The sequence below is a fragment of the Marmota marmota genome, unplaced genomic scaffold (assembly GCF_001458135.2).
Source record: "Marmota marmota marmota unplaced genomic scaffold, marMar, whole genome shotgun sequence".
NCBI classification, from domain to species: domain Eukaryota; kingdom Metazoa; phylum Chordata; class Mammalia; order Rodentia; family Sciuridae; genus Marmota; species Marmota marmota.
In genome coordinates, this window is record NW_026000057.1 from 1,326,267 (window position 1) to 1,352,116 (window position 25,850).

The 25,850-nt window shown below is 37.9% G+C and overlaps 1 protein-coding gene across 3 annotated transcripts in view; it reads right to left on the reverse strand.

Annotated features, from left to right (window-relative positions):
* The window catches only part of Inpp4b (inositol polyphosphate-4-phosphatase type II B), a 729,464-nt gene that overhangs the window by 70,558 nt on the left and 633,056 nt on the right, over positions 1-25,850 (reverse strand). For all 3 annotated transcript variants that reach the window (XM_048813449.1, XM_048813450.1, XM_048813451.1), the window contains 4 exons: positions 10,530-10,702; positions 9,278-9,401; positions 8,109-8,226; positions 3,175-3,315 (listed from right to left, as the gene is read on the reverse strand). In XM_048813449.1, the coding sequence (XP_048669406.1) occupies positions 3,175-3,315; positions 8,109-8,226; positions 9,278-9,401; positions 10,530-10,702 (556 nt within the window). The remainder of the gene's footprint in view (positions 1-3,174; positions 3,316-8,108; positions 8,227-9,277; positions 9,402-10,529; positions 10,703-25,850) is intronic.

The window sequence follows — 25,850 nt, forward strand, 5'->3', positions numbered from 1 at the left end:
TTGTACACTGTCAACTGCCAGAGGAACATGGAGAGCCCTATACCCACAGAGAGGAGTTCACTTTTACAGATATTTTTTTCCTGCTAAATTTTAAGACCAACCTCTCTGTACCAGGGTTCTTTTAGTCCTTCTTTAAGATAAACCTTTCTACTCATGTGTCCCTGTCTTCTCTTTGACAATTTCCCAAGTTCAAAAGTCCAAAGGATGCTGTATAAATGGCTCCCAGTACGTATCTACATCCCAATCCATATTTCTAGATTGGAATTCTCAGTGTGAGTTGTGTCCCTCCTATACTGACTTCATGTGCAACATAACCCAAACCTGAATCCATTTCCTCTTATTGACTGTTTGTAGACCTATCCCCGATATCCTGTCATTTAACTGAAGTTCAAAATCCAGGCACCATTTTGGATTTCCTTTCGTTCCCCCATCCTACCCACTATTTATTGATATTTACCACGTCTGCTTTTTCTTCCTTTTTTTTCACTGTCACTATATATTAGGTAGTTAATTACTCTCCTCAAGCCTCCCAAATGTTCCAGTGATATACCTCCAGCCTCCTTCCCTTTTTGTCTATTATGTAGCATGACGAGATCATTCATTCATTCAATAAATATTTGCTCAGTATCAGCTGTGGACCCGGCATTGCATTATACATAAACCAAATGCTGAAAGAATCAATATCACCCTATCAGCTCACTGAACTTCAATGCTTCTCTTCTCCCTGTAATGACAAAGTCTGGTCCCTTTGTTCAGGACTGAACTCTCCACAAAAGCTATCAAACACACTCATGGGAGTATAGTTACACCCTTCTCCCTTCTCAGCATTGTCTTAACACCTCTGAGACTGTTCACATGCTCTTCCTCCTCTGACTAGAATGTCTAACCTTCCTTGTTGGCTTGATTAATTCATATTCTAAAAAGCAGGGAAAAGCTCTTGTTTTCCAAGGGATCTTCCACGTGGACTCATCTCCCATTTCTTTCCTATGCTATTTCTGTCCTTTCAGCATCTTTGATGATTGCGAAAGTCAAATGTAATGTGGTGTTGGCTGACTCATCCTCCTTAATGTATTGTAGTTCATTCAGCACAGGTGTCACATCCCACGTTTCTTGTCTCCCTCTGTCCCATAGCTGGACATGGCAGTGCCTGGCAGAGCCAATGTTTAATATCTGTATGAATTGAACTTGGAGAACATGAATATAGTCATAGGAAAATTAAAAGAGTTTCTCCAGACTGAAAATACACTTTTCTAACTTTTAAAGATACCAGAGTGAACTGGTGTTTTTAACATAGCATCCTCATTGAAGTAAGATTAGTAAAATCCATGTGCAGAAACCCTAACCCTAGTTTTGTTTATTTAGTAATGGGGCCCCCCTCCGAGTAAGTGAGTTGGGCGTTATGGGTGTAGGCTCTGATCCTGTACATTACAAGAAGTGACACCAGAGAGCTCTGCACTATCTACACAAAGAAGAGGCCATGTGAGCACACAGGGGAACGTGATCAGACATCTGCCCTCATCAGAGACCAATGCAGCTGAGACCTGGCTCTTAGATTTCCCAGTCTCCTGAAGTTTGAGCAATTAATTTTTTTATCTTTAAGTTTTACTTTGTCTATGAGTTAATTCAAACCCCAAATATACCATACTCTAGTGTACCAAAAAATTTTTGCTATATCAAAAAGACACTATTTATTAGACTGATTCTTTTTGTCCCAAGTTGTGTGAGTTAAGTTCAGGAATATCATTTGATATGAGGAAAAAGATTATACACACACACACACACACACACACAATACAAACTTTTATACTGATTTTAAAAAGTGTTTAATTATCAAAGAAAACTTCATGTACAATACTATGCATACAACTATATTTTGATATATAAGTACTGTAAGAAAAGAGACTAACAGCTTCCACATGGATTGAAATCAAACATAAAATACAAAGCTTCATCATCTACTTGTTAACTGCCAAATGAAAATTATGAAAACCTATGTTTTCCAGGAAACATCTTGTGGGTAAGAGGGAGAAGCAAAGAGAGAGTCTGAAAATAATAGCTAACAAGAGGCATGTTAAGCATCATTGAAATTCAAGAGAACTACAATTATAGCAGAAATGTTAGTTTAGTAAAAGACAGTAATGAAGATCTAAAATATATTTAACAAGTCATAGCAAGTAATATGCCACACACTTTAGAACAGTTACTTATGGGGAGTTAAGAAATCATTTTAAATACCAAAAACTCTCAGATTGTCCAAAGTTTACCTGTCAGAGACTTCTCCAGCCAGGCCTTTCTTTTCTTTTCTTTTTCTTTTTCTTTCTTCTTTTTTTTTTTTTGTATCAGGGATTGAACACAAGAGGAAAACTGAGCCACATCCAGACCCCTCTTTTTTGTGTGTGTGTGTATTTTATCTAGAGACAGGGTCTCACTGAGTTGCTTAGGACCTTGCTAAGTTGCTGAGGCTGGCTTTGAACTTTCGCTCCTCCTGTTTCAGCTTCCCAAGATGCTCGGATTACAAGTGTGAGCTACCACATCTGGCTTAAACAAGATGATCACTTCTTTCTCTAAAATTTTTTACACCTGTGTTTTATAAACTTTTATCCACAGTTTCTATAATCTTTATATGTAAATTAGGTAAGGTGAAGAAGTTAAGTTTTCTGATCAGAAAGAATAAGTATTTTTTGACAATGCCTCATGGAATTGCATAAAGTCTTTTACTATTTGAGGAAGTCATTATTAAGACATGTTAACATTATCCTACTATAGTTATAATAATACATAAAAAAAGGAAAAAATAGACTATGTTCATAAAATTTTAACACATATAACTGGATTTATAATGTAAATATATATATATATATGAACATAAAAAGTTCTCAAATTTAATACACACATTGTACTAGCAAGTGTAAAAAATAAAGTTGATCCATGTGACTACTTTGCTATTAGCCTCTACGTGTACCCCAATTTTTTAAATTTAAATTTAAATTTGGGCCATATTTCCTTGAATATGAATATTTTACCTTGGTATATCGATTAACTTGGAATCAATAAAATGCAGAATGGTACCAATAAATATATCTAAATCCTATATGCAGAATCATGTGGGATTTCCCCACATAGCCTAAAAAGGAAAAAAGAACAACTGAAATCAACCTTGTACCTGAAGCTTACCTCTCAGCAAGAGTTTGTTGTTCATTGATCCCAACATTAAAAAGTACTGGATGCACACGGAGTAACTGTCCTTCTTTAATCTGTGCAGGTAGCAACTCAAACATTGCAGTTGGAAGCTTGACCTCTACCACATAGTGTTCACTGCAGAAGGGAAGGACAGGGAGGAAGCATGGCTTATTTCGTGTTTCAGATCATTATAGATTCATTGGAATGTAGCCCGGATTTAGGGTTTTTGTCTGCTTATTTTCTATTTTCATTCATTCAAGAAGCATTCCTTCATATCCTCACCAAATTGCTTGGCACAGAGAATCGAAAATATTTGTTTCCATGTTTGATTTCTCTACATTACTCTGAGCTCAATCAGGAAAGGAAGAATATTTAGTTCATTTTTTAACACCCAGGGCCATGTGCTTAGATATGGCCATGGTATTTGTTTTCTTGAGTTATTTTTAAAATCTCATCAGTTCCCAAAATAAAGAAAGTAACTGAATGATGGATATTGGATATTTTCAGTATAGTGAAGTCTGATGAACCAAATCATTTATAAAAAAAATTTTGGCACAGCTCAATCATGATTATTATTGATAAACCCTGTTCGTGATAGCCTATTGGAAATGAAATGGTTCAATTATTTAAGGTGTAACCTTTGAGAGTCTTGATCATTTTGCAACATTCACATACCACAAGCATATTTTCATTGGAAATCTTTATTAAACATTATCATTATGGAAATCAGTATGGAGGGTCCTCAAAACACTAGGAATAGAACTATCACATAACTTAGCTATACCACTCCTTGATATTTATCCTGAAGAATTAAAGTCATCATACTATAATGATACATGCATATCCTTGATATTGCAACACAATTCTTAATAGTTAAACTATGAAACTATCCTAGGTGTCAGTCAGTGGATGAATGGATAAAAAAATGTGGTATATGTATACAATGAAGTTTTATTCAGCCATAAAAAGATTGAAAAAGATTGAAATTATGTCATTTTCAGGAAAATGGATAAAACTTGAGGACATTATATTAGGTGAAATAAGACAAACTCTGCAAGTCAAGGATTGCATGTTTTCTATCATATGTGGAGCTTAGAGAGAATGAAGACAAAGAAAGATGGGAGGGGAATTTACATGAAAATTGAAGGGAGATCAGTAGAACAGAGGAAAGGGACCAGGATGAGGGAGAAGAGGAGAGGAAGAAAAGGGGAAATACAGGGGAATGATATTGGCCAAATTATATTGTTATATTGTGTGCAGGTACAAATATGTAACAATGAATCCCAATATTACTTACAACTATAGTACATCAATAAAACATTTTTTAAAAATAACCTTTAATGTTTAAAGTTGAAAATTTAAATCATTATTCATAAAATATGCTCAGCAAAAGTAGTTCCTCGCATACTTTGAAGTTTGTTGTCTTCTGATATAGCGTGAATTGTGAATGGAAATGTAGACTTTCTAGCTATGAAAGAGAATTGGGAATCACCATCAATTGAGCAAATATGGATGTTAACATTACCTTCAGATGGATGGACACATTATTGCTCTTTGCTTAATTGTTTCCAACCCTCCTCAGAATAGCACAGCTAACAGAGGGATGGGGTTTATTTCAAGTCTTTCAAGAATATTTAAGCATCAAAGAGACAGTACACATGTGCAAGTTACTCTGAAGGTGACACGCTTTATGTAATTTTTCTGTGATAACTTTGTATTAGCTTAAGATACAATTGACATAAATGCATACATTTAATGACATAATCCAGAGCTTTAACAGGTTTACTGAGTTGTACAACCATAACCATAATCCAGTTTTAGAACATTTCCATCACCTTAAATGGATCTTTCATGCCTGTCAATCCCCTCTGACTGCCAGCCTCAGGAAGTCTCTACAGGGTTTATTTTTCTACATATTTCCTATGAATGGTTTCATACAATGGGTAGACTTTTCCATCTGGCTTTTTCACTTAGCATAATGTTTTTGATGTTACCCACATCATAGTGTATACCAGCAGTTTGTCCAATTACTAAATAGCATTCTACTTTATAGATACACTATAACACAATGTGCCGATGTTGTCATTATTTGATGGAAATTTGGGATATTTTCATGATTTGGGCTATTAGGAATAATGCTGCTGTGAACATTCCAGTCAAATTTTTTTGTTTGAACAAAAGCTTTGTCTTCTTATGGGTATATACACCTACGAGTTCATACTTAACTCTGTGAGAAACTGCTTATTTCCAAAGTGGTGTACCGTTTTACATTTTCACCAATAATGTATGAACATTCTAGGTTTTACATGTCTTTATCAACATCTGTTATTATCTAACTTTTTGATTATGATGATTCTAGTGTGAGTAAACTGGTAAATAACTGTGGTTTTAATTTCATTCTCCTAATGATTAATGATGTTAAGTATGTTTTCATGTGCTACAAACCATTCATAAAATGTATTTGATGAAATATCTATTCAAATTTTTGCCCATTTTTAAATTAGGGTTTCTTTTTTTTTTCATTTTTATTGAGATACAAGCTATCTCTAAATATTTTGGGAACAAGTTCTTTTCAAATATATGATTTTCATGTTTTTCAGTCGGTGACTTGTATTTTCATTCACTTAATGATATCTTTGATGCTTCAAAGTTTACTATTTTCATAAAGTCCTATTATGTGTTTTTTCTTTGATGCACCTTGCTTTTTGTGTCTAAAGAACTCATTAGTAAGCCAACTTATAAATATTTTCTCCTAGAAGTTTCATAGTTTTAGCTTATATTTTTAGATCTACATGGGTTAATTTTTGTATGTGGGTTCAAATTCTTGTATTTGCATATAGATAACCAATTGCTACAGCATCGTTTTTGAAAAAATTCTACACTCACCATTAAGTTATATTTCTTGAAAATCAATTGACTCTAAATATGAGAGTTTATTTCTGAACTCCAAATTCTGTTCTGATGACCTATGTATACGGATACTTAGACCAGTATTATACTGTCTCGATTATTATAGTGTTATTGCAAATTTTGAAACCAGAAAATATAAATCCTCCGTACAAATTTTGGGGAGTATTCTGGGTCCTTTTCATTTACATAAATTTTACGTTTATTCTGCCAATTTCTGCAAAAATGACTCCTGAGATTTAGACAGAAATTATACTAAATCTATATAGATCCATTTGTGGAAACAAATGCCATCTAAACAACATTGAGTCTTCCAAACACTGAGCACAGACTGTCTCTCCATTATAACTGTATCATATTAATTTCTCTCAGTAATTATTTTGTGTGCTTGGTAAACACTTCCTAGACAAACCTGTTTAATTTATTCCTATTTATTCTTTATGATTCTATTGTGAATGGAACTGTCTAAATCACTGTTGTTTCTAACAATTTTCAAGACTGTGCTTTTTCCTGTTCTTCAGTGCAAATGAAGTCATTCTCCAGGACAGTGAAGCTGCAAAGGGTTAGTGAATGGGCTTTGTCCTGGTGAAACTGAGAGAGGGCAGTTCTGCCTGGTGGGAGCAGCCCTCAGGAAAAGCACCACAGATCCCCACTAATTCTGTCCAATATATCCTACCTTTTCACGAATAACTGCTTCTAAAATTGTTGTATGCCTTTGATGGAGTCCTTTATTCCTAACATGATGGTTTGAGATGACTCCTCCCAATTGCAGGATTTGCCAAGCTACCCACGCTGTCATTCGGGGGAGGGGGGAGGGGGCTGCTCCCATCTCTGTGACAACTTGAGAACTTAGATACTGCTTGAGGAGTGGCCTCAGAAAAAGCCCTCTGCACTTCATCTGCAAATGCCCTGGTAAGTGTCCCTTATAAATTGTGAGAAAAGTATCACCTTCTCACTTTTGACAGTAAACTTCACGGTAATATACAGAGCTGTACTATTTCCAAGTGTGTATATGGGCAATTTTATTCCTTTTTCCTCCAATGAATAGCAAATGAAGCATTAATCTCCAAATGAGATTTTTAATTTTATGAAGATGAGGATTGGCTTTTTTATTTTCCTCTATGTGTAAGAAATAGTCACCTATCTTCCAACTGTGTGACTCTCGGCACCCTTCAAATAAACTTTAAATATCACATGTTTACCATAGACAGGAAGACAAGTGTATTTTGCATTAATTTTAGACGCTGCCTCCTCTTCATTTTTCTCTAGCATGAAAAGTTTTATTCCTTTTGTACATTCACGTTTTCATTATGACCAAAGAATATTTCAATCTTTAAATAAACTCATGCAGCACTTAAAACTGCTAACAGTAGAATAGTTGAAGGTTGAAGGAATTCTGATTGCAACAACTTACTATGGGATAGAAGTCTCCTACTAGAAGACTATTTTACACACTTTCATTTTTCTTAATTATTTCTGATATTTTGCCCATCATATACTGACCTTCAAAGCTATATATTTAAAACACTTCTCGGAAATTTCACAGTCTGAGAATGAATTGTCAAAAATAATTAAGAAAAATGGTGGTATATGCCCCTGACATAGGAATATATCTTTCCTAAAAATGTTGCTGCTTTTAACTGAATTTAATTTAAAGTCATCTCAAGAATTATGGAGCTATTAACTGAACGATTCCCGCAAAAGTAAAAACATCCAGAGCTTTAGACTAGATAGCTATAAAGAGAAAATGTTCTTCTCATGCACGCTATTATTTTAAATTTCTCATATTTCATGGAGAAGCATTACCAGACTCACCTGACTACAATTTACAAACATTTAAGGCTCTAGAAGATTTTCAAGATCTTGCCCTGTCACATCACATGTATTTACTTTTCACCAAAAAGGAAAAGAGAACAAAAGAAAACAACTCAAGCCAAATCTGAATTCTCCAAGGCTCCTTTTCCAGGAATAAATACAACATCCCAAACAAAGCACAGTCTGTAAGAAATGGTCACACTCACCGTCTTCCTGTTATAACTGGCAAGACATCATTGGATTTGGCTTCTATTATTTTAAATGCTACTTTCTTCAAGTCGGAAATGCCAACAGCCATGTCCTCTAGCATTCCAATTTCATCACCTAAACAAAGAAAAAGGTGCCTCTTTACAAACATACTTATAGAGAAAAGGTCAAGAGCTACTACCCCTTCTTGCTGGAATTTGTTCTAATATTTTAGTGAAAGGGTTTTTGAAGGTGGCATATTTATTCCACATACTGTTCCTCAACGGCTGAAGGTTTTCATCAGAGAAATAAGAACCTTTTCAATGGACTTTCTGGAAGTCCATGTACCCCTAGAGGGAAGAAGAATGCACACTTTTGCTCAGAGGCTACAGAGAGATTTTCAAACCTTTATAAAACAAACTATCATTTGGACATCTTTTTATCGACAGGACTGATATCTGATTTCTATACACAGAGATGATTGAATTGACCACCACTGCCCAAGGCCCCTGGTAGGTTTGTATCTACATACTCAAACTAAGAAAGCCTGAGAAAGAGATAGTTAAGTAGGATTCTGGATCATCTCTATCCAATAGAAACAGAATATGCACTATGTACATTATCATACATTTTCTGTCAGTCATATTTATAAATAAGATAAAAAAGTAACAGTAATTTTAATAATATGTTATTGAACCCAATATATCCAAAAGACCATTTTAACTGAAAAATCAATGTAGAATTTTTAATAACTATGTAAAATTTCCTTTTTTAAAAACTAATCTTTGAAATCGGGATGCACATCTAGAATATATTGATTTGGAGTAGGCCTATTTCAAGGGCTCCATATCCATTGGAGACTCCAGTAATGAATAGTGTAGTTCTAGATATTTCAGCATTAGGATTTTCAAATCCACTGATTGAAAGTATGTTGGCAAAGAGCCTTTTATATTAAAAAAAAAAAAGCCAGAAGGCTTCTCAGGAGTCTACTTTGAAATAATCTATAATTCTATTTTCAAAACATAATGGGATGTCAAAGTAAGTTACAAGGTGAAGGAATGTAAAAACCAGAAATTACATTATTTCTGTAATACTTGGCACAATATTGTTTTTATACTTCCCTGAAAAGTTGATGTGCTAAATATCATGGATAGGGACGTGATGGTAACATGTACTAAACAGTACTCACTGTATGTGCTCAGCAGTCCTTCATATTGTACTATCAACCCCACTGTATGAAGCTGCTGCAAGAAGTTGGGGTCGTGCAAACTCGTGTGTAATTTGATGATAAAACCACAAACCAATCCAGCAAGCTAAAAAAAAAAAAAAATCATTGAAGAAATTTACTGGGGTCAGCAATCTTATTAGTTCAATTTTAGAATAGTTTAGACTTTTAAGACATCACAGATTTAATTAACAATTCTAACAAAATTACTAGTCTTCATACATATATACATAATAAAATAAGTTGGCAGTCTTTGATCCATCAAGGCTCTGTATGAAAGTCTTGGGGAAGATAGTATTACAAAAGGGTAAATACATGGCTTTTGGAGTTTGGGTTTGTCTTCAAATGTATGCATATGATTTCTACCAAGAAAACCACAAAAAGTTACTTAGCACTTCCAAACTGAATTAATTATTATTTGTACATGCAGAATAGAGGCAATTATTTCACAGAGTCATTGAAAGGACACAACAAAGAACTATATAGGGAGTAGGGCATAATTCCTGACATGTGGTTAGCGCCATTGGCTATGCACCAGCCACGAGATAGCTTAATGGTGGACAGAGACAGTTTGGTTAAAATTCTCCCATTGAATGGAATGCTTAAAAGGAGGCCTTTTGTCTCCTTCCCTGCATGTTTTCTGTTTATAAGACTCAACCCTGGGGGTGGAGGTAGGTGGGAAAAAGGATGGCACCAGCATGAGGTGGAGTAGTGGGGTCCTATCAGAAAAAGAGCTAGTCCTGGTAAGCTCCTGGTTCAAGCCTTACTGCCCTGAAAATTTATTTTATAAACAAAATAAGGATTACAGTGAAATCCTGTCTTGGGAGTGATAGGGAAACTGAGTAAAGAGATCCCTTTGCCCAGTCCTAGCTTGTCACCTGCAGGACGAGGCAGAGGTCCCTTCCCTGACATGTTAGCAGACCCCAGAGCATAATACAAAGATGGATCACTCTTTCTTCAGTCTCTGTGCCCTGGTCAATGGAATGGACAGAGACTTGGCCATCTCAGTGTTTCACAAAGAAATACCGAAGGTGGTTTCATAAGCTACGTCTGCATGGTCTTCTGCTCATAGCTATCACAAGAAAAAAATATTGGTGTCCACACCTTAAGAAAAGGATCTTTAAAAATAAAGCTGCCAAAGGAAGAATTCTACCCTCATCAAAGAGAGGATGTGCACATGCAGCCCGGCTCTGTGGGAACAACCACGGGCACCTACTGCTTGGCTGAAGACGATGTCTCTGCGTAGAGTGAGTGTCAGGCACTGGGGCAAGCTGCAGGCGAGCTCCTGGAGCAGCACGAAGGTCAGCGACTGCTTGGCTCTGCTCACCACTTCTCCCATGCAGTCCTTCAGGGTCAGGACGAGGGGGCTCAACTGCTCATACCAGTCCTCTGGGGGAGTAAGAACCGTGGGATTCATGAAGGGAGGTCTCGGTGCATAGAACCTATTCATGATTTCTTTCAGCACAATTAAACATACTATAAAGGGTTCATAAAGAATAAAGATCAATTCTAGTGACTCCCCTGAACTCCAAAAGTCTATAGACAGCGACCCTGTGGATCTCTCTCATTGGAGGTATTGCACACACTCACATGCCTCCTTTGCTGAATGCTCATCTCCAACTTGGGCACTGCCAATATCTTAGTGGAAGATGCCATGGGACTGTTCGTATGCTAGAAACAGAAATTTTACTAGACTTCTTCCATAGGTGGTCATTCAATTAGCTCTGTAATGTGTAATTGCTTCCCTTTCCCTGCTTATTTCTTAACTGATCCCCCTTCCTCCAGCCATAGTCTGCTCAAATCCGCTCTCTATAGTGTTGCTAGGAGCTTTCTGATCAGTTTGAAGCCAATCACTCACTCTTGCCTCCTTACTTAAAAAAAAATCATGAAAACGTTCAGAAAAAAGTCCAGACTCATGACTGATCCTCTATTGTCTCTTCTGCCTGTCCAATCCCATCTCTCAGAGCTTCATGTGCAGTCTTGAGCCCAAGTTAAGTGAAAAACACATTCTCCTTAAACTGTGTGGCTCTCACACCTGTGATTTTGCAAACCCTATCTCCCCTCCTAGAACACTTTCTGGCCTGGCAAGTTCTTTTTCACCCCTGAAAATGTCACCTAGGCTCTCCCTCCTCTAGAAGTCTCTTGGGTTCCCCCTCCTCCCGGGCCCATGCCCTTGAAGTCTGGTGGCATTCACTTCCTCCTGTGCCCACAGCTCCTGGCCCTCCCTGCTGGGACCACTTGCATATTGTTTTCCTCTACAAAAAAGTGAGTTCACAGAGGGGAAGGAATTTACTTTTTAATCACTGAATCCTGAGAACCCAGCACAGTGCCTAGCATGGAGCAGATGCTTGAGTTTGAGTTGAATGAGTAAAGTTACACTAAATATAATAAAAGCTTCTTAACATGTACAGGAGATTGAGAAAGTCAAGTTTTGACAATATTAGGGATTCACACAGCTTTTCTTCAAATATGGATTAAAACTGAAGCCATCTGTGCTATTTGTATGTCTCTATTTCTAACATATATCATTTATACAATCATGTCTTTACATCATATACCAAAGCCAAGTGATATTCTATTTCAGTTTGTTTGGAGAGCAAAGCCCTGACAACTGTCAAATATAAATTTGGGGCTGTATGACATCCCATTAACGTACAAATAAATTAACACCAGGGTGACAAATACAATTTAATATGAAGGAGTACAAGCTGCAAAATTAATTATGGAGCAGGTTTGAGATGATATGATCTTCTCAGCACAAAAGGAGAAGCATCATCATGAATGATGTGAGTGGTCGATAACCAGTTAGACCTTGAAAGAGTTACAGGGAATGATGAAAAGAACCACGATCATTGTTGTACCATGTCTCCTGCCACTTACTTATTTTATGTTGTGGTGTAATAGACTAGATGAAATAAACCTAAGTAGTTGAAAGAATAATTAATGACTCTAACATAATAAAAAGATATGCTCTTATTAATGCTTTATGCAAATGCCTGTGTGATGTCATAATATAAAGAACATTAGGAATGCTAGGGGTTATTATTGCTAAAACATTGTAGCTTTCATATAATTCTAGGAATGACAATAATGGAGAAAGGGGAATTCACAAATATCTATTAAATCTGTAACCATTTAATAAAGAACACACACCTAGGATGAAATATGAATAATGGTTCAATTCAGACAAGCATTGACTATTAATTCTTACATCACTGTTATGTGTAAAATGGAACATAGAATTGCATCATTATTTCCAGAAGAAAAGACAGCGGTAGACACCAATGAGGAAAGGCCTGCATTTTTACGTTTTTCCTGTTTGCATTGTATCTCTTTCTGTCTCTCACTCTCTCTAATGTTGCTTCTAATACAAATGAGGACACTGAAACACACACACACACACAGAAATGGTAGGGAAAAAACTTCAACTGACCCAGATTAGATGTTAACTGATAAGAGCCTCTGAACCAATTTGTGTGTGTCTGTGTGTGTGTGTGTGTGTGTGTGTGTGTAGAGATCAGTTTCTGCTCAACGGCTTCAGCATAAAGTCAGGCTTTTGGGCAGTAGGTGGCGCTGCTTTATCAGGCTGAGGGAGAAGTACTTGGTCACTCATTCCATTCAAGGAAATGATTGCCACTATTTTGGACACTTGCATAGTCCCCAAACAGCATGATCCTTTGTTTAAGCACCTAGCGTATTTTCCTGTGTCTGGAGGGCAGTAACTTGGTCATGAACGGGATATACCCCTTCTAGTTTGAAAATTAAAAATTAACTTAAGGTCCACTTTTTTCCCCTTGAAAAATATTAACTGACAATTCAAAATAAACAGAGCCATTGGTTTTTCTTGATTGTCTTTAAAAGAGGAAACTTTGCAGACTTCCTTAATAGCATTAGGATATTACTTCCCTCACTCTTAAATCCATAATCATGATTCTTTAGCCAGTTGACTCTTCATCACAAATTGTCATTGGATAACCAGAGAGAAAGACCATGAGACTAATTCTGATTTGCAGTCCCACTAGAATAGGGGTAAAAACCTGGAACAAAGAAATGCACTGATATTCTAAACCTATAAACAATGTTAGATACTTCTGATATAAGCAATATTTTGGTATCCCAATTTAGCATAATTATATATACTTTATATGGCAAAAATTTAAGGAAAATGACTACATAAGAAATATTAATTATGAATGAGAAAATTACAAGGATGTGAACAAGATATAATGTCTTCAAGATAGTACTATGCCAGGGCTGAGGGCTGGGGACATAGCACAGTTGGTAGAGTGCTTGCCTCGCATGCACAGGGCCCTGGGTTCAATCCCCAGCACTACAAAAATAAAAAAATAAATAAAATAAAAAAGATAGTACTATGCCTCCTATGCAGTAGTCTCTGTAAATGAGCAAAGTAAAGATGAGAATTTTCTAGAAAAAGAAACAGCTAAGTTCAGCAGATAAAGGAAAACTGCACCCACAAATGCCAATTGCAACAGTGACAGGTTTTCTTCTCTGGCAACATTCTCTAGGTAAAAATCTCAGGTTTTGAAATAAACACAATGGGGTATGACAGGCCAAGAGAGCCTGAAATGGTTCGTAAATGGTCTTCTTGCTCCAGTGAACATTCCAAATCACTGGCACAAAGAACTGAAAATTCTGCTGCTTTCTTTTAAAAAGAAAATGTTTGGGGACAAAGAAGAAAGCTCCAGCTCTGGACAGTCTTGAGACTCTTGTGACATGTCCCTCACGTCTGTCCATCTGTATCCTTCCTCCTGCACTGTCACACATGAACAGGTCGAGCCATTATCTGATAAGGATGAAGATGGTGGTCATTTTTGCACTATCTCATCAAAAGTCAGAAATTGTGAAACACACATAAGCCTCACTTGAGAGTTTAATTTCTTCCAGTTTCAGCGAAGATTCTGTGCTTATGACTCTCTCTCTCTCTCTCTCTCTCACACACACACACACACACATTTTGTGATATGGCAGCTAAGGGCGCACACACCATGAGGTTGCCCCTCACCTAACCTCTCACACAGCTCATCGGCCTAGCTGGCACTTAAATGTGATTCTCTCCCCTGGGCTCCTTTCAGTGCCAGAGGAAAATATGAAGAGAATGTTTTAGTGTCTCTATAAAAACGTGCTGAGACTCCTTAACCCCGAGACCAACAAGCAGAGTCTTTCCTCAGGAAAACATAAAATGCATGTGGCTTAGCTGAGCTTTTCCTGAGCTTTGTAAAGGGAGTTGGAAGCCATCCAAGCAGAGCTCTGTTTTCTAGCCCTTTCCTCGCTGCTCTAACATATTCAAGTGAAGCTCACTGAAGGATTCAAAGAATGACTGCCGGGTGCCCCCTCTCCTCCTCCACACACCATCTATTTTCTGTACAGGATGTTCCCGTCCTCTGAGCTCAATGGCTCTTACATTGCTCAGGAGAAAAATAAAAGAGCCAAATATCAACCAACTGTAGCAGAGCGGAATACCTTCTTTCCAATTTCTAAGCCATTTTCTTCTTAGGTGTTTGATCTTCTTTCCTCATTTGAAATAATTAACTTCACAAAAGCTTGTAGCCCTACGTCATATTTGTTATCACAACTTTTCAGACATAGGAAGAAGAAATGCTGAAAGACTGCACATCCATTAGGCTTTATGTAAAGAGACAAGAGGAGAAATGCTCCCAGTTCAGAAGATTCACCTGGGTAAGGAGATGATGAACTGTGAAGCCAAATGATTAGAACTGCCTCAGAGGAGAGTGAAAACACTCCCAATGTCCTGAGGTAGACACAGACCAAATCCACAGCCAATGGGGGTTTTATTGTACATCCAAAACCCAGGTCAGCACAGAGATGACAAAGGTTCAAGTTTGAGGGGTGGGGTGAGGGAGATAGACAACACGTTCACAGAGTTATTGCTGACTTTAGTCTATGTCTTATATCAACCCAGATATGGTGATGTAAGTGCCCCTCTGAGCGATAGCCCTCTCTTGCAGGTATAATTTTACAATGTGAAAATCACTGTAAAATTCATGAAGGTGAACACAGAAGGGTCAATTACTGATAAGACCTCCTCTGCAGATAGTTTAGAGCTAAACTTCTTTGTGTGGGTTTAATGCATGTGGCCAGCTTTGGTCATAGCTTCTAGATACCTGCACATAGGAGGTCTCTTAATGCCCAGTCATCTCCAGAGAAACTATGCTAACAACACACCAGTAATCAGGGAAAGGAAAGCACCTGCTGGGATTTTGCTGCTTTGAACATTTTGCTGCTCATTCAAAACCCCCTCCACCAAGCCCTCCTGACTTTTTCCCTATCTTCATGATCCATCTCCTGCTTAGATCCCCCAGGAACTGAAAAAGCAACTTTATTTATCTATTTTAACAAATGATAAGTCTACTGGTTTATTTTTTAGCTTTGCATTACTATAACAAAATACCTCAGGTAACTGACTTATAGAGAGAAAGGTATTATTTTGTCCCATAGTTTGGAGGTTCCAGTCCAAGATGAGGCAGACCCATCACTTTGGACTTCTGGTGGGACTGCCAGATGGCAACAGCAGGGAGTGTGTAGCAGATTCTAACTGTCCCCTTTAAGGGCACATCTCCAGTGACTTAAGGCCTACCCACTAGGCTTAGGTCCCACCTCCTAAAGGTTCCTTCCAATAGCTCCACTCTGGAGACCAAACCTTTAGCCCATGCACCTTTGAGGACATTCAAGGTTCAAACCATAGCATCTTCTTTAACTGCCAAGTGAGAACTCATGCATTGGACAAACCGAATGTCTTATGCGTGAGTCCTATGGTGATACTGATAGTGGAAACACACGACCCCTAATCTTGAGTCTTTAAGAGAAGGGAATATGAGATGGAAAGTAATATCTGCAACTCAAGGGGTGTGATAAGTAGCAAAGCAGTGGGGAGGGAGACAGGACAAGCTGGAAGAGTAGAAGTGCAGAGGCAAGACCACTTGTCTCTGTCAAGTCCACGTTCACTCATGAGTGTAGCATTTGCTGGTCCCACTAAGGAAGCCACGTGTGGAGAAATTTCAGGAAAGGTGGTAAGGTCACACCATAGAGGAAGGCTCTGTAAGAAGAGAGTGTGGGCAGTGCCTGGATTGGTGACGCCAAGTCTCATAAACAGATGCCACGAACTGCCCAGAGGGAGCGGTAAGGGGCACTGGAAGGAGGCTGAGATAACTCAAGGACTCAGAGAAAGCAGGAATGAAATGAAGCCAATGTTGAGCATATAGTCAAGGGAAAGAAATGGAAAGCTAAATGTGGACTGTAACTACACAGGGATAGGGAGGGGACAGGGATAGGGGTGAGCAGAAAAACAGAATAGTGCAGATATGTGTAAAAGAGCCTCAGCTAAGAAGCAAGGCCCCATCTACAAGGAATGGGCATCAGGCCCGGAAATGGAAAAAGGGTTATGGTAACCCTGGCAGGAGGCGGTACAGAGTGCTGTGCTTCCTTTGACTCTACCACAGAGGTCACAAGAGTATCATAGGGAGGACACAGTTGTACCGTAAAATAAAACCATTGTACTGTCACTGGGGTAAGTGACTGCTCTTGGTACCTTCCACATGTATTATAAATGAGTGTACTGCTCAACCCAAGGTAGACTGCAATGAGAAAAACAGAGGGCAACCTTTCCTCATGTCAAGGGCATCTTGTTTGTTTAAACCCTGCCAGCCTGAAAACACAGTGCCATAAAACTTCCCAGTCTTGCTCTTAGAAAAACAGCAAAGGAAATGCATCAAATGATATCCTGCTTGAACTCCTCATTTTTTAGCACAAAGTTGAAAGCCTTTAGTAAATTCTGCTAAGACAGTTTCCTGGAACTAAATCCATTAATCAAACAAGCCCTGTATCTGTGGGAGCACAAAAAGCTTTGAATTCAGGTTGTGCTGGAACAGGAGGAGTCAAGATTCACATTCCCTGGGCTTATTTTTCCTGTAGACCTCAAATAAACTATAATCTCAGGACTCTGGCCCACAAACAGGCTGGGTACTGGAGAATAAGCTCCATAGGTCACAAGTTACAGAGCTACCTAAAGTCACCAATGCATCTGCCTCAGATGGTTCTGGTCATTTAAATGCTGTGTAGCATCTAAGGATGGAAGAGAGAGGCAATGCATGTGAATGATACTGATAGAACTGATGTACAGGCAGCCCGAGGAGGAAAGTGAAGAAGGGAAAGCAATATTTTTTCCAGTAACTTTCAAGGCCAGGGGAATACAATGCACCAATTTTTTTTTTAATTTTTACAAATGCAATAGAAAATTTTGTGCAGAGACTTAACTTGTAAATGTTGATAGGTAGGTAAGTAACTGAACTGTTCCCGTTCCTAATATGCACTGTACATTTCTCAGGTTACCAAAGTCCACTGGTAGGAGGCACCATTTCCCTTTTCCTCCATCTATACCAGTTTCCCTGTGGCAGTGAGCATCCCCATGCTTATGAGAAAGCAAAGTCATTTTTCAAAAGTAATTTTGAATCTTAATGTATGTGTGTGATTCTATAGTAAACTTTAGGAGATACCTAGGGAACTGATTTTCATGACATTATTGTAGAGTACCTTAAGTTCATGCCTGATAAAATTTAACTTCTTTTTAAAAAGGTGATAGCAAAAATGATTTGTATGGAGGAAGATTAAAGAAGAAGCTTTTTTCTATTCCCCCCCCCCTCCCTGGAGAACAGAGTTTGTGCATCACAAAAGCCAGGAAGGCAGGCTCTGAAGCCAGACTACCAGGGTTGAGATCCAGGGTGCCAGTGGATAGGGGATGGCTGGGCATCAGGGGACTTTATCACCCCTTCTTGTCCATTAATTATGTGGAACTATTCCTATGAGTGCTGTGAACACCAAATGAGTTCATACAGGCAGTATTTTCAAAAAGTATTTAGCACACCTTAAGCAATCTATAAATATGAGCTCCTATGTTAAAAATAATGGAAGTAACCATAATTCTACATGCTGCCCTGCATCTGCCTACCTCCCAGTATTGGTCCATTATGCCCTTACTTCTGTCTTGTTCCTCACGATGGACTACTTCTTCTCTAGCTTGGACCAGCCCTTCTTATGTGCTTAGGAGCATCACTCCTGCAATTCCCCTCCCTCCTCTCGCATTATCCTTATTTTCTTTTTCTCTTGGGATCCTTCCCCTCAGCACACTTTAATCTCCTTATCTCTAAAAACAACTCTGGGTGGCCCCTATTTCCCTCAGTACCTTCTACCCTACCTCTGTTCCCTTTCATCAAACTCCCCAAAAGTGTTGTCCATACGCGTTGTCTCCTGTTCCTTTTCTCTGTCTCCCTCTCAACTCATTCCCCTGGGGTTTGAAGCCACTCTTGTCAATGTCCCCAGAGACTGTCCACAATGCTAAATCCAAAGTCCACCTCTCAGGCTTCTTTGAACTCACCCCCACCGAATCCCACTTTTGAGAATACCATTTTTCTTGTTATTCCTTCCACCACACTGGCTGCTCCTCATTCAAATAGTTGATGGTTCCTCCACTTCTTTCTGACCTTTTAATATTGAGATATCCCCAGCTATAGTCTGTAGGTTATTTGCCTTTTCTATATACATCTAATCATTTATTGACATTATTCAGTCTCCTGGCTTTAATTACTATCTATTTGTCAAGATTTTTCTAAATTAACATCCTTAGCCTGAACATTTATCAGAAACTATAGATTTTTATATCTCGCTGCTTACTTGATATCTCCACGACAAAGTTAACCTGTTCAAAATGAGTTTCTAAGTCACTTGTTACAAGGCCTTCTCTATCCAGAGTCGTCTTCAACTAATACGTAGCCCTCTCAGCCTTCCATTTGCCAGTCAAAAATTGTTGAGTTGTCCTTGACGCCTTTTCTCTCACTTTCCCATCAAAAAACTCTCTTGGATTCACCCTCAAAATAAACAGAGAGCTCAGGACCTCCTCCTTAGGCCACACCCATCTTGTGCTTCACCTACATACACTCCATCCGCTTTCTAAGTGGTCCATACCTTTCTGTCTACAGTCTGATCTGAACACAATAGACCAGGTGCTAATTGAAGTTAAATTGGATTAATCTTCTGCTCAAAACCCTCCAATTCCTCCCCATTTTTCTTGGGGTAAAAGCCAACATCTGCACAAAACTCCTATATGATTGTTCCCCTAAACTATCTCCTAACTTCATCTTCTCTTCTGTCTGCTTCATATTCTTCATATTCTTATTCAAACCAAACAGGCTTTCTTGCTATTTCCTGAATATGGCAGGAACGTGTGTACACAAGTTGTCTTCTATATCCAATCCATCATTCTCCAAGATGTCTACATGGCTCCCTCCCTCTCCTCTCTGCTTCTCTCCTGAAAATGTCAACCTCCAAACAAAACCTACTGTGCCACTGATGGGCAATCCCTGGCCCATGCCATCACTCCAAAACCCTCATGATTTACTCTGTGTTTTTCCCAAAGCATCTGTCACTGTCAGCATGTTATATAATGCCCTGTTATTTTTAAATGTTTTCTTTTTCCTGCTAAAAACAATTATGCTTCAGGAAGGTAAGCATTTATTTTGTTCATTGTTTTATGAACAAAAAACACAAGACTAAATGACTGTTAAGAATTTAGCATCTCCCTTACCATCGCAAAACTTTAGGACTGATAGATTCCTTACCAATTTTTAGATAATATTGATCTTCCTTTAGAAGAAACTGATGCTCTGAGAGTTTAAATGACTTGTTAAAGGCCATGTGATCAAACAAACCCCCAATTGTGAACATGCCAAGGATACTGCCTCGGAGGCCCACACTGCTCTGTTACATCCATCACAATTCATTGCCTGATTTTTAAGGAAAAAAATAGATTCCTGATAAGAGTGGTCATTAAAAAGGTCATAATGTAAAATGTTATTGGAATTATGCATATTTAATAAAAATATATGATACTTTGGATTATCTTATTATTATGGTTTGGATGGAAAATGTCCCCCAAAAGCTCACATGTAGGACAATGCAATAAGGGTCAGAGGAGAAATGACTGGGTTTTATGAGTCTTAACCAATAAGTGATTTAATCCCCTGATAGGATTAACTGGGCAGTAACTGAAGTGGTAGGGTGTGGCTGGAGGAGGTGAGAATTGGGGTATATATTTGTATCTGGCGAGTGGAGTCTCTTTCTCTCTCCCTCCCTCTGCTTTCTGATCAACATGTGAGCTGTTTTTCCCTGCCACACTCTTCCACCATGATATCCTGCCTCACCTGGAGCTCCTAGGAATGAGTAGGACTTCTATGGACTTGACCTCCAAAACCGTGAACCCTCAAATAAACTCTTCCTCCTCTGCAGTTGTTCTGGTTGGGTCCTTTAGTCACAGCAGCAAAAAAGGTGACCAAAACATCTATTTACCAATTTTTTAAACTTATAGATACACTTTAAAAGTTGTTTCACCTGGTAAACTGTAGGTTTTTAAAAGACTAATCCATTCATCTTTCTTTTCCCCAAAATTCTAAACATTAATGTGTAGAAATTCATGGAATTCAGGAAAATTAACATCTAAAGCCTTTGAAGAAAATGATGCTTTATATTTACATCTTTGCATTTTATAAAAGCACTGAAATAATAATATCTAATGTTAAGGATAAGTTCTGAGGATATTAGCAATTACACATGTGTGCATAAATGTGCATATACATTGAAGAAGTCACTTGACAACATCAGGACAAACTGCTTAAGCATTCTGGTGGATGGCAGTCCTCAATCAAGTTGACTAGGTCTTTATTCCACTATGTTGGGTCCCTATCATTTGCCAACAAGTATATTAGACTTTGAAGATTCAACAGCTAATCATAAAGACTTGGGGCTTGGATGGTGGCTCAGTGGTAGAGTGCTTGCCTAGCATGCATGAGGCACTGGGTTCGAAACTCCGCATCATATAAAAACAAACTAATATATCCACCAAAAACTAAAGATACATACATAAATAAATATTTTAAAAAAGAGACTTGGCATATTTTCTCAGAGAGCCATGTCTAGTAGGGGAGATAGCATCAAAAATATTATGCACGATAAATCATATTCATAGGTTTCAAAGGAATGGTCCCCAAGCCAGCATTTTCTGGCCTGGGTTTCATCATGTTTTGATGAATTTAACCCTTTGAATACTGGGATATTTCACATAAAAATTCAGTTTTACTCAAAAATCAGAAGAGATAATGACTTCAGTTCCATGTTCCCTGGTGGAACTGATGGGCTGGGGCTGACGTGGTGGCCTCATTTGAAGGGATCTATATTCTTTAGTTTGCTGTAGTTTCAATCCCTCTCCTGGACTCATTCTTACTATCTTGAATGATGCTTGCAGGCCCTTGTGCCTGCAATCCCTGAAGAAGGTATGACTACACAATCAGAAGAATTCAGTGAAAAATGAAAGTGCAGAATTCTATTCAAAAGGCAGTAAAAAAGGCTTTTCCTTTCTCAGTGATATAACTACCAACCTGCCATGGTGGTTGGTGATTTTAACTTACTCTTTCATATCACATTGCCTTGTTCATGGGCATATGTGAGTTCAGAGCCTCAAAGAGCTCCAGTCTCATCCTGGCTCTCCAGTACCATTCCTAGGCTCCATGGTTAGTGGGAATGAGAAGCAGTCATTGGCTGGAATGGGGATGGGGGGACAGGGCAGACATTGGAGAATCCCTCCAATTGTGAGGAGTGGTAGAAATGTATGTGAGTCAAAGCTTCAACTCCCAGGTCCTGGCTTGACTGACAATAAAACACAAATGCAAAGATAGAATTACTAGAATTTTCAAGATGGTAACTCAGAGCATTATGCCCAGAGCAAACAGTTCTAGTGAGCAAGAGGTCATGAGCAACAACATTGGTCCCACAGAGCCAGCTGAGGGAAGGGGCCACAAGGATGTGAGGTTCGGGCTTGAGGGAGGTGGAGAAGGGCAACTTTTGAAGGTCTAGGAGTAAGAAGCACAAGGTGAGATCTACACAGCTCAATGTGATGGAGCATGAACATGGAGGAGGCAAGATGAATTAGCAGAAGAAGTCAAGGCATGGTGAAGCCAAGGTAAAGGAATTTGAGTGCTTATCAGAAGTAAGAAAATTAAGCAAACAAGTGAAGCATCAGAGGTGACTGAGAAAGTAAGTCCATTAAAATATCAAGGGCAAAAATAAAGACAAGTCAATTCATAGGCAAAACTGCTCTTTAAATTTAAGCACTCCTTTTCCCAATGGACATATGAGGACTTGGGTTCTTTTTGATAAATTCTATCAGGAATCACTCTATGTGAATTAAAATCCATATTGAGATGCCTACCAGCTCTGTGCTTTCAGACACAGTATTCAACTTCCTTTTCTATAAAATGAGGATAAAAACAGAACCTCCTCCAGGTGGGTCATGAGAAAGGAGGAAGGGAGAGAAGTCTTAGAAAAGTGTTTTGTCACACAAATGTGAGCACAGCAAGTGTGAGCTGTAAATACAATTATAATAGCTCTTTTTATACCCTTTTGTGATATCCAAACTGCACTTGACTTTCATCCCTTGGTGCTTCCCACACATGAACTGGGGTGATCCCCAAACCTGGGGCTCTTTTTTTATGAATTTTGCTCATAGTTTCCTATTCTTTCTCTTTATATTTTATTCAGTTTATTCTGCCTACATGTTGATGCCTCTCAAATGTATACTTACTATCCTAAATCCTTTATCTTATCAATTCTACCTTTACAAGACATTTAACTTGGATAATTCCTTTCAAATACAACTTGCTCACACAGGAGACTGCATGAACAGGGCTATGGTTGAATGTTTATGAATACAGTACATGAAATAGGGTAGATGCTGGACAACACTTTATTGAATGAAGGAAAGGATCTTCATCTTCCCTTTCAAACTTAGAAAAAAAATAGTGTGTGTCTTCCATGATGTTTAATGCTTGAAATATATAAATATATATTGTGATATATAAATCTATCCTTTAATTATTTCAAGTATGTTAGACAAAAAGCTCATCTATGCAATCAAAGACGAAATATGGAACAGAGGAGTGATTTGCTTAAACTTTCAATTTTTCCCTATCTTGCATTTTTCAAATGACTAATCTTTGGCATTCATAAGCTCTTGATGACTATTGATATATTACTGCCAAATCCCTGGTAGTTGTCAGACAACTGTGTTAACTGGAGTCAGCCAGAATAAAATTAAAAGATGTGGTAAATATAGTGAAATCTCAGATCCCAGAGGGAATGTGGAATGTGCTTTGCAAGTTAAAAGAGAATTATGAAGTGGTAAGGAACATTATTAGTACCAAGGAACTAGAAGTGAATTCTAAGCAGTGATAAGTGAATTAATTCTGTGATCTGCATGGACATTTACCTCCTTTGAGAGAGAAAATAGTGACGACTTGAAGCCAGCATGAGCTCATAAATGAAAATTATGTCACTGGAGTTTCATCTCCTTTCTGACAGGGCTTACAGCTGGGTAGATTAGGAAGAAGAATTGAATGTCATAAGGTATTTGGCCTTTCACAGAACAGATCATGATATGCTTACGAAAGATGGAGAAATGCAGGCCATACAATAGCAGCGATGGCTGCATACACAGCTGACTGAACACACATACCCGAAGGGCAGGGATTAACAAGTGCATTTGAATGCACATAGTTCTTTTTCATGTGGTGCCTCAAGGACCTGTATTAGCTCTGTTTTCCCATCATTTTTATCTATTACTTTTATGAATGGACAGGAAATGTGTATAAAATGTGAATGAAATAAGCCTGAGTAGGACAGTAGAAATGATGGATGAAAGAAACAGGTATTTATTAAAGTGTACTCAAAAGTGTTTTATACTGTAGTCATGGGTTTAGACATCCATCTCTTCAGCAGAATTGAGATAAGCTGTCTTAATCTCCTTGTGCCACTAATATTTCACAAAGTCCAGTGTAGAGTGGTGCTTATATGTTGTTTGATAATGAAGGATGAGCGGGATGAGTCAAGTTTAGCAGAATTATGGACACCAACAGAATTACTACTAAAACGCGGTTTTCCAAAAGCTAATGAGAGCTTAGGTATCATAATATCAATAGTAGCTAAAGTAGGGAGGTGGACTTCCTGAGTTGCTCTGTAGTTATTAGGCCACTGGGTTTAATTCTGGGGACTTCTCAAACTATAAAGGATCTGAGAAAAGCAACTACTGGACGCATTTTGAGTCTATTTCTTTGAAAAATCTCACAGACATTGAGAATTCAAAAAGGACACAATATGAGTTAGGCTTAATTTGGGAAAAGAAAAGTAAGTTTCTCCTGTTTATTGCAAAGGATTACATTTGGGTCAGTGGGAGAAATTAAAGAAAACATAATTGGATCAATGTCTGAAGCTTGCTGCCTGAAAAAATAAAAATGGTTTCAAGACTGGAGATGCGCATTAGAGGCTAGGTGAAAACTGGCAGAGATATTCTGGGCAAGCTTCTTAACATAATTTAGGAGGTCTCATTACATGGTCTTTAAGACCCCGTCAAATCTAAGATTTTAATATTCTCGGATTTAATCTTTGAGTTCTCGATTTATCATGAAATTTAAGGCAAGTGATTCTACACATACAACAGATGCCTATAAATGTGTTTATATGTATTGAAAATATAAGAACAATCTGTGTTCACTAGGCACACACATGCTATAGATGTTTGGAATGGCTATTCTATTATTTGTGTTCAAAACAGTCGGGAAAGTTTTACTTCTCTCTATATGTATTCATGCTGAAAAGAAATTTATTAAGCAAGCAAAAGATATATCATAACATTCTGGTTCCAAAATAAACAAGCAGAAATCCTTCAAACTACAAATTTAAAATACTATTAAATTAATATACTGTAACAAGAAAAACCTACAACCTGATGAGAAATATTTATAGGTCAAAGAGGAGCATAAGAAAATGGATAAACATGGTGATAATTCACAAGACTACCGTGTAGCCATGTAAAATATAAAACAGCAAAACAAACACAAATACAGCTAAAACATAAAAATAACGGAGGGTTTGAAGAAAGAAAAACTAGTATAAGTTTGATTTACCCTATAAGATTTAGAAATATATTCCAATACAAAAGATAGTATAACTGTATATAACATAAAATTCAAGAAATTTATTAGAATTACTTGCAGAACTTAATCTGTAAAGGAAATAAAAACAAGAAATGATACAATATGAAGACTCCTTAATAAATGATGGTGCAAAAATGCCTAATATGCCAGGTTCTATGGTGCATGCCTGCAATCCCAGTGACCCCAGACGCTGAGGCAGGAGGATTGCAAGTTCAAGGTCACCCTTGCCAATTTATCGAGGCCCTGTCTCATGATGAAATAAAAAGAAGTGAAAAGGTCTAGTGATGTAGCTCAGTGGTAGAGTATTCCTGGATTCAATCCCCAGTAAAACACACACACACACACACACACACACACATCATCATCATCATCATCATCATAAATAAATAAATAAATAAATGCCTAACAATATTTATCCCTTATCACATCATCTATTATAATAAATACCAGATGACTCAAATCACTCC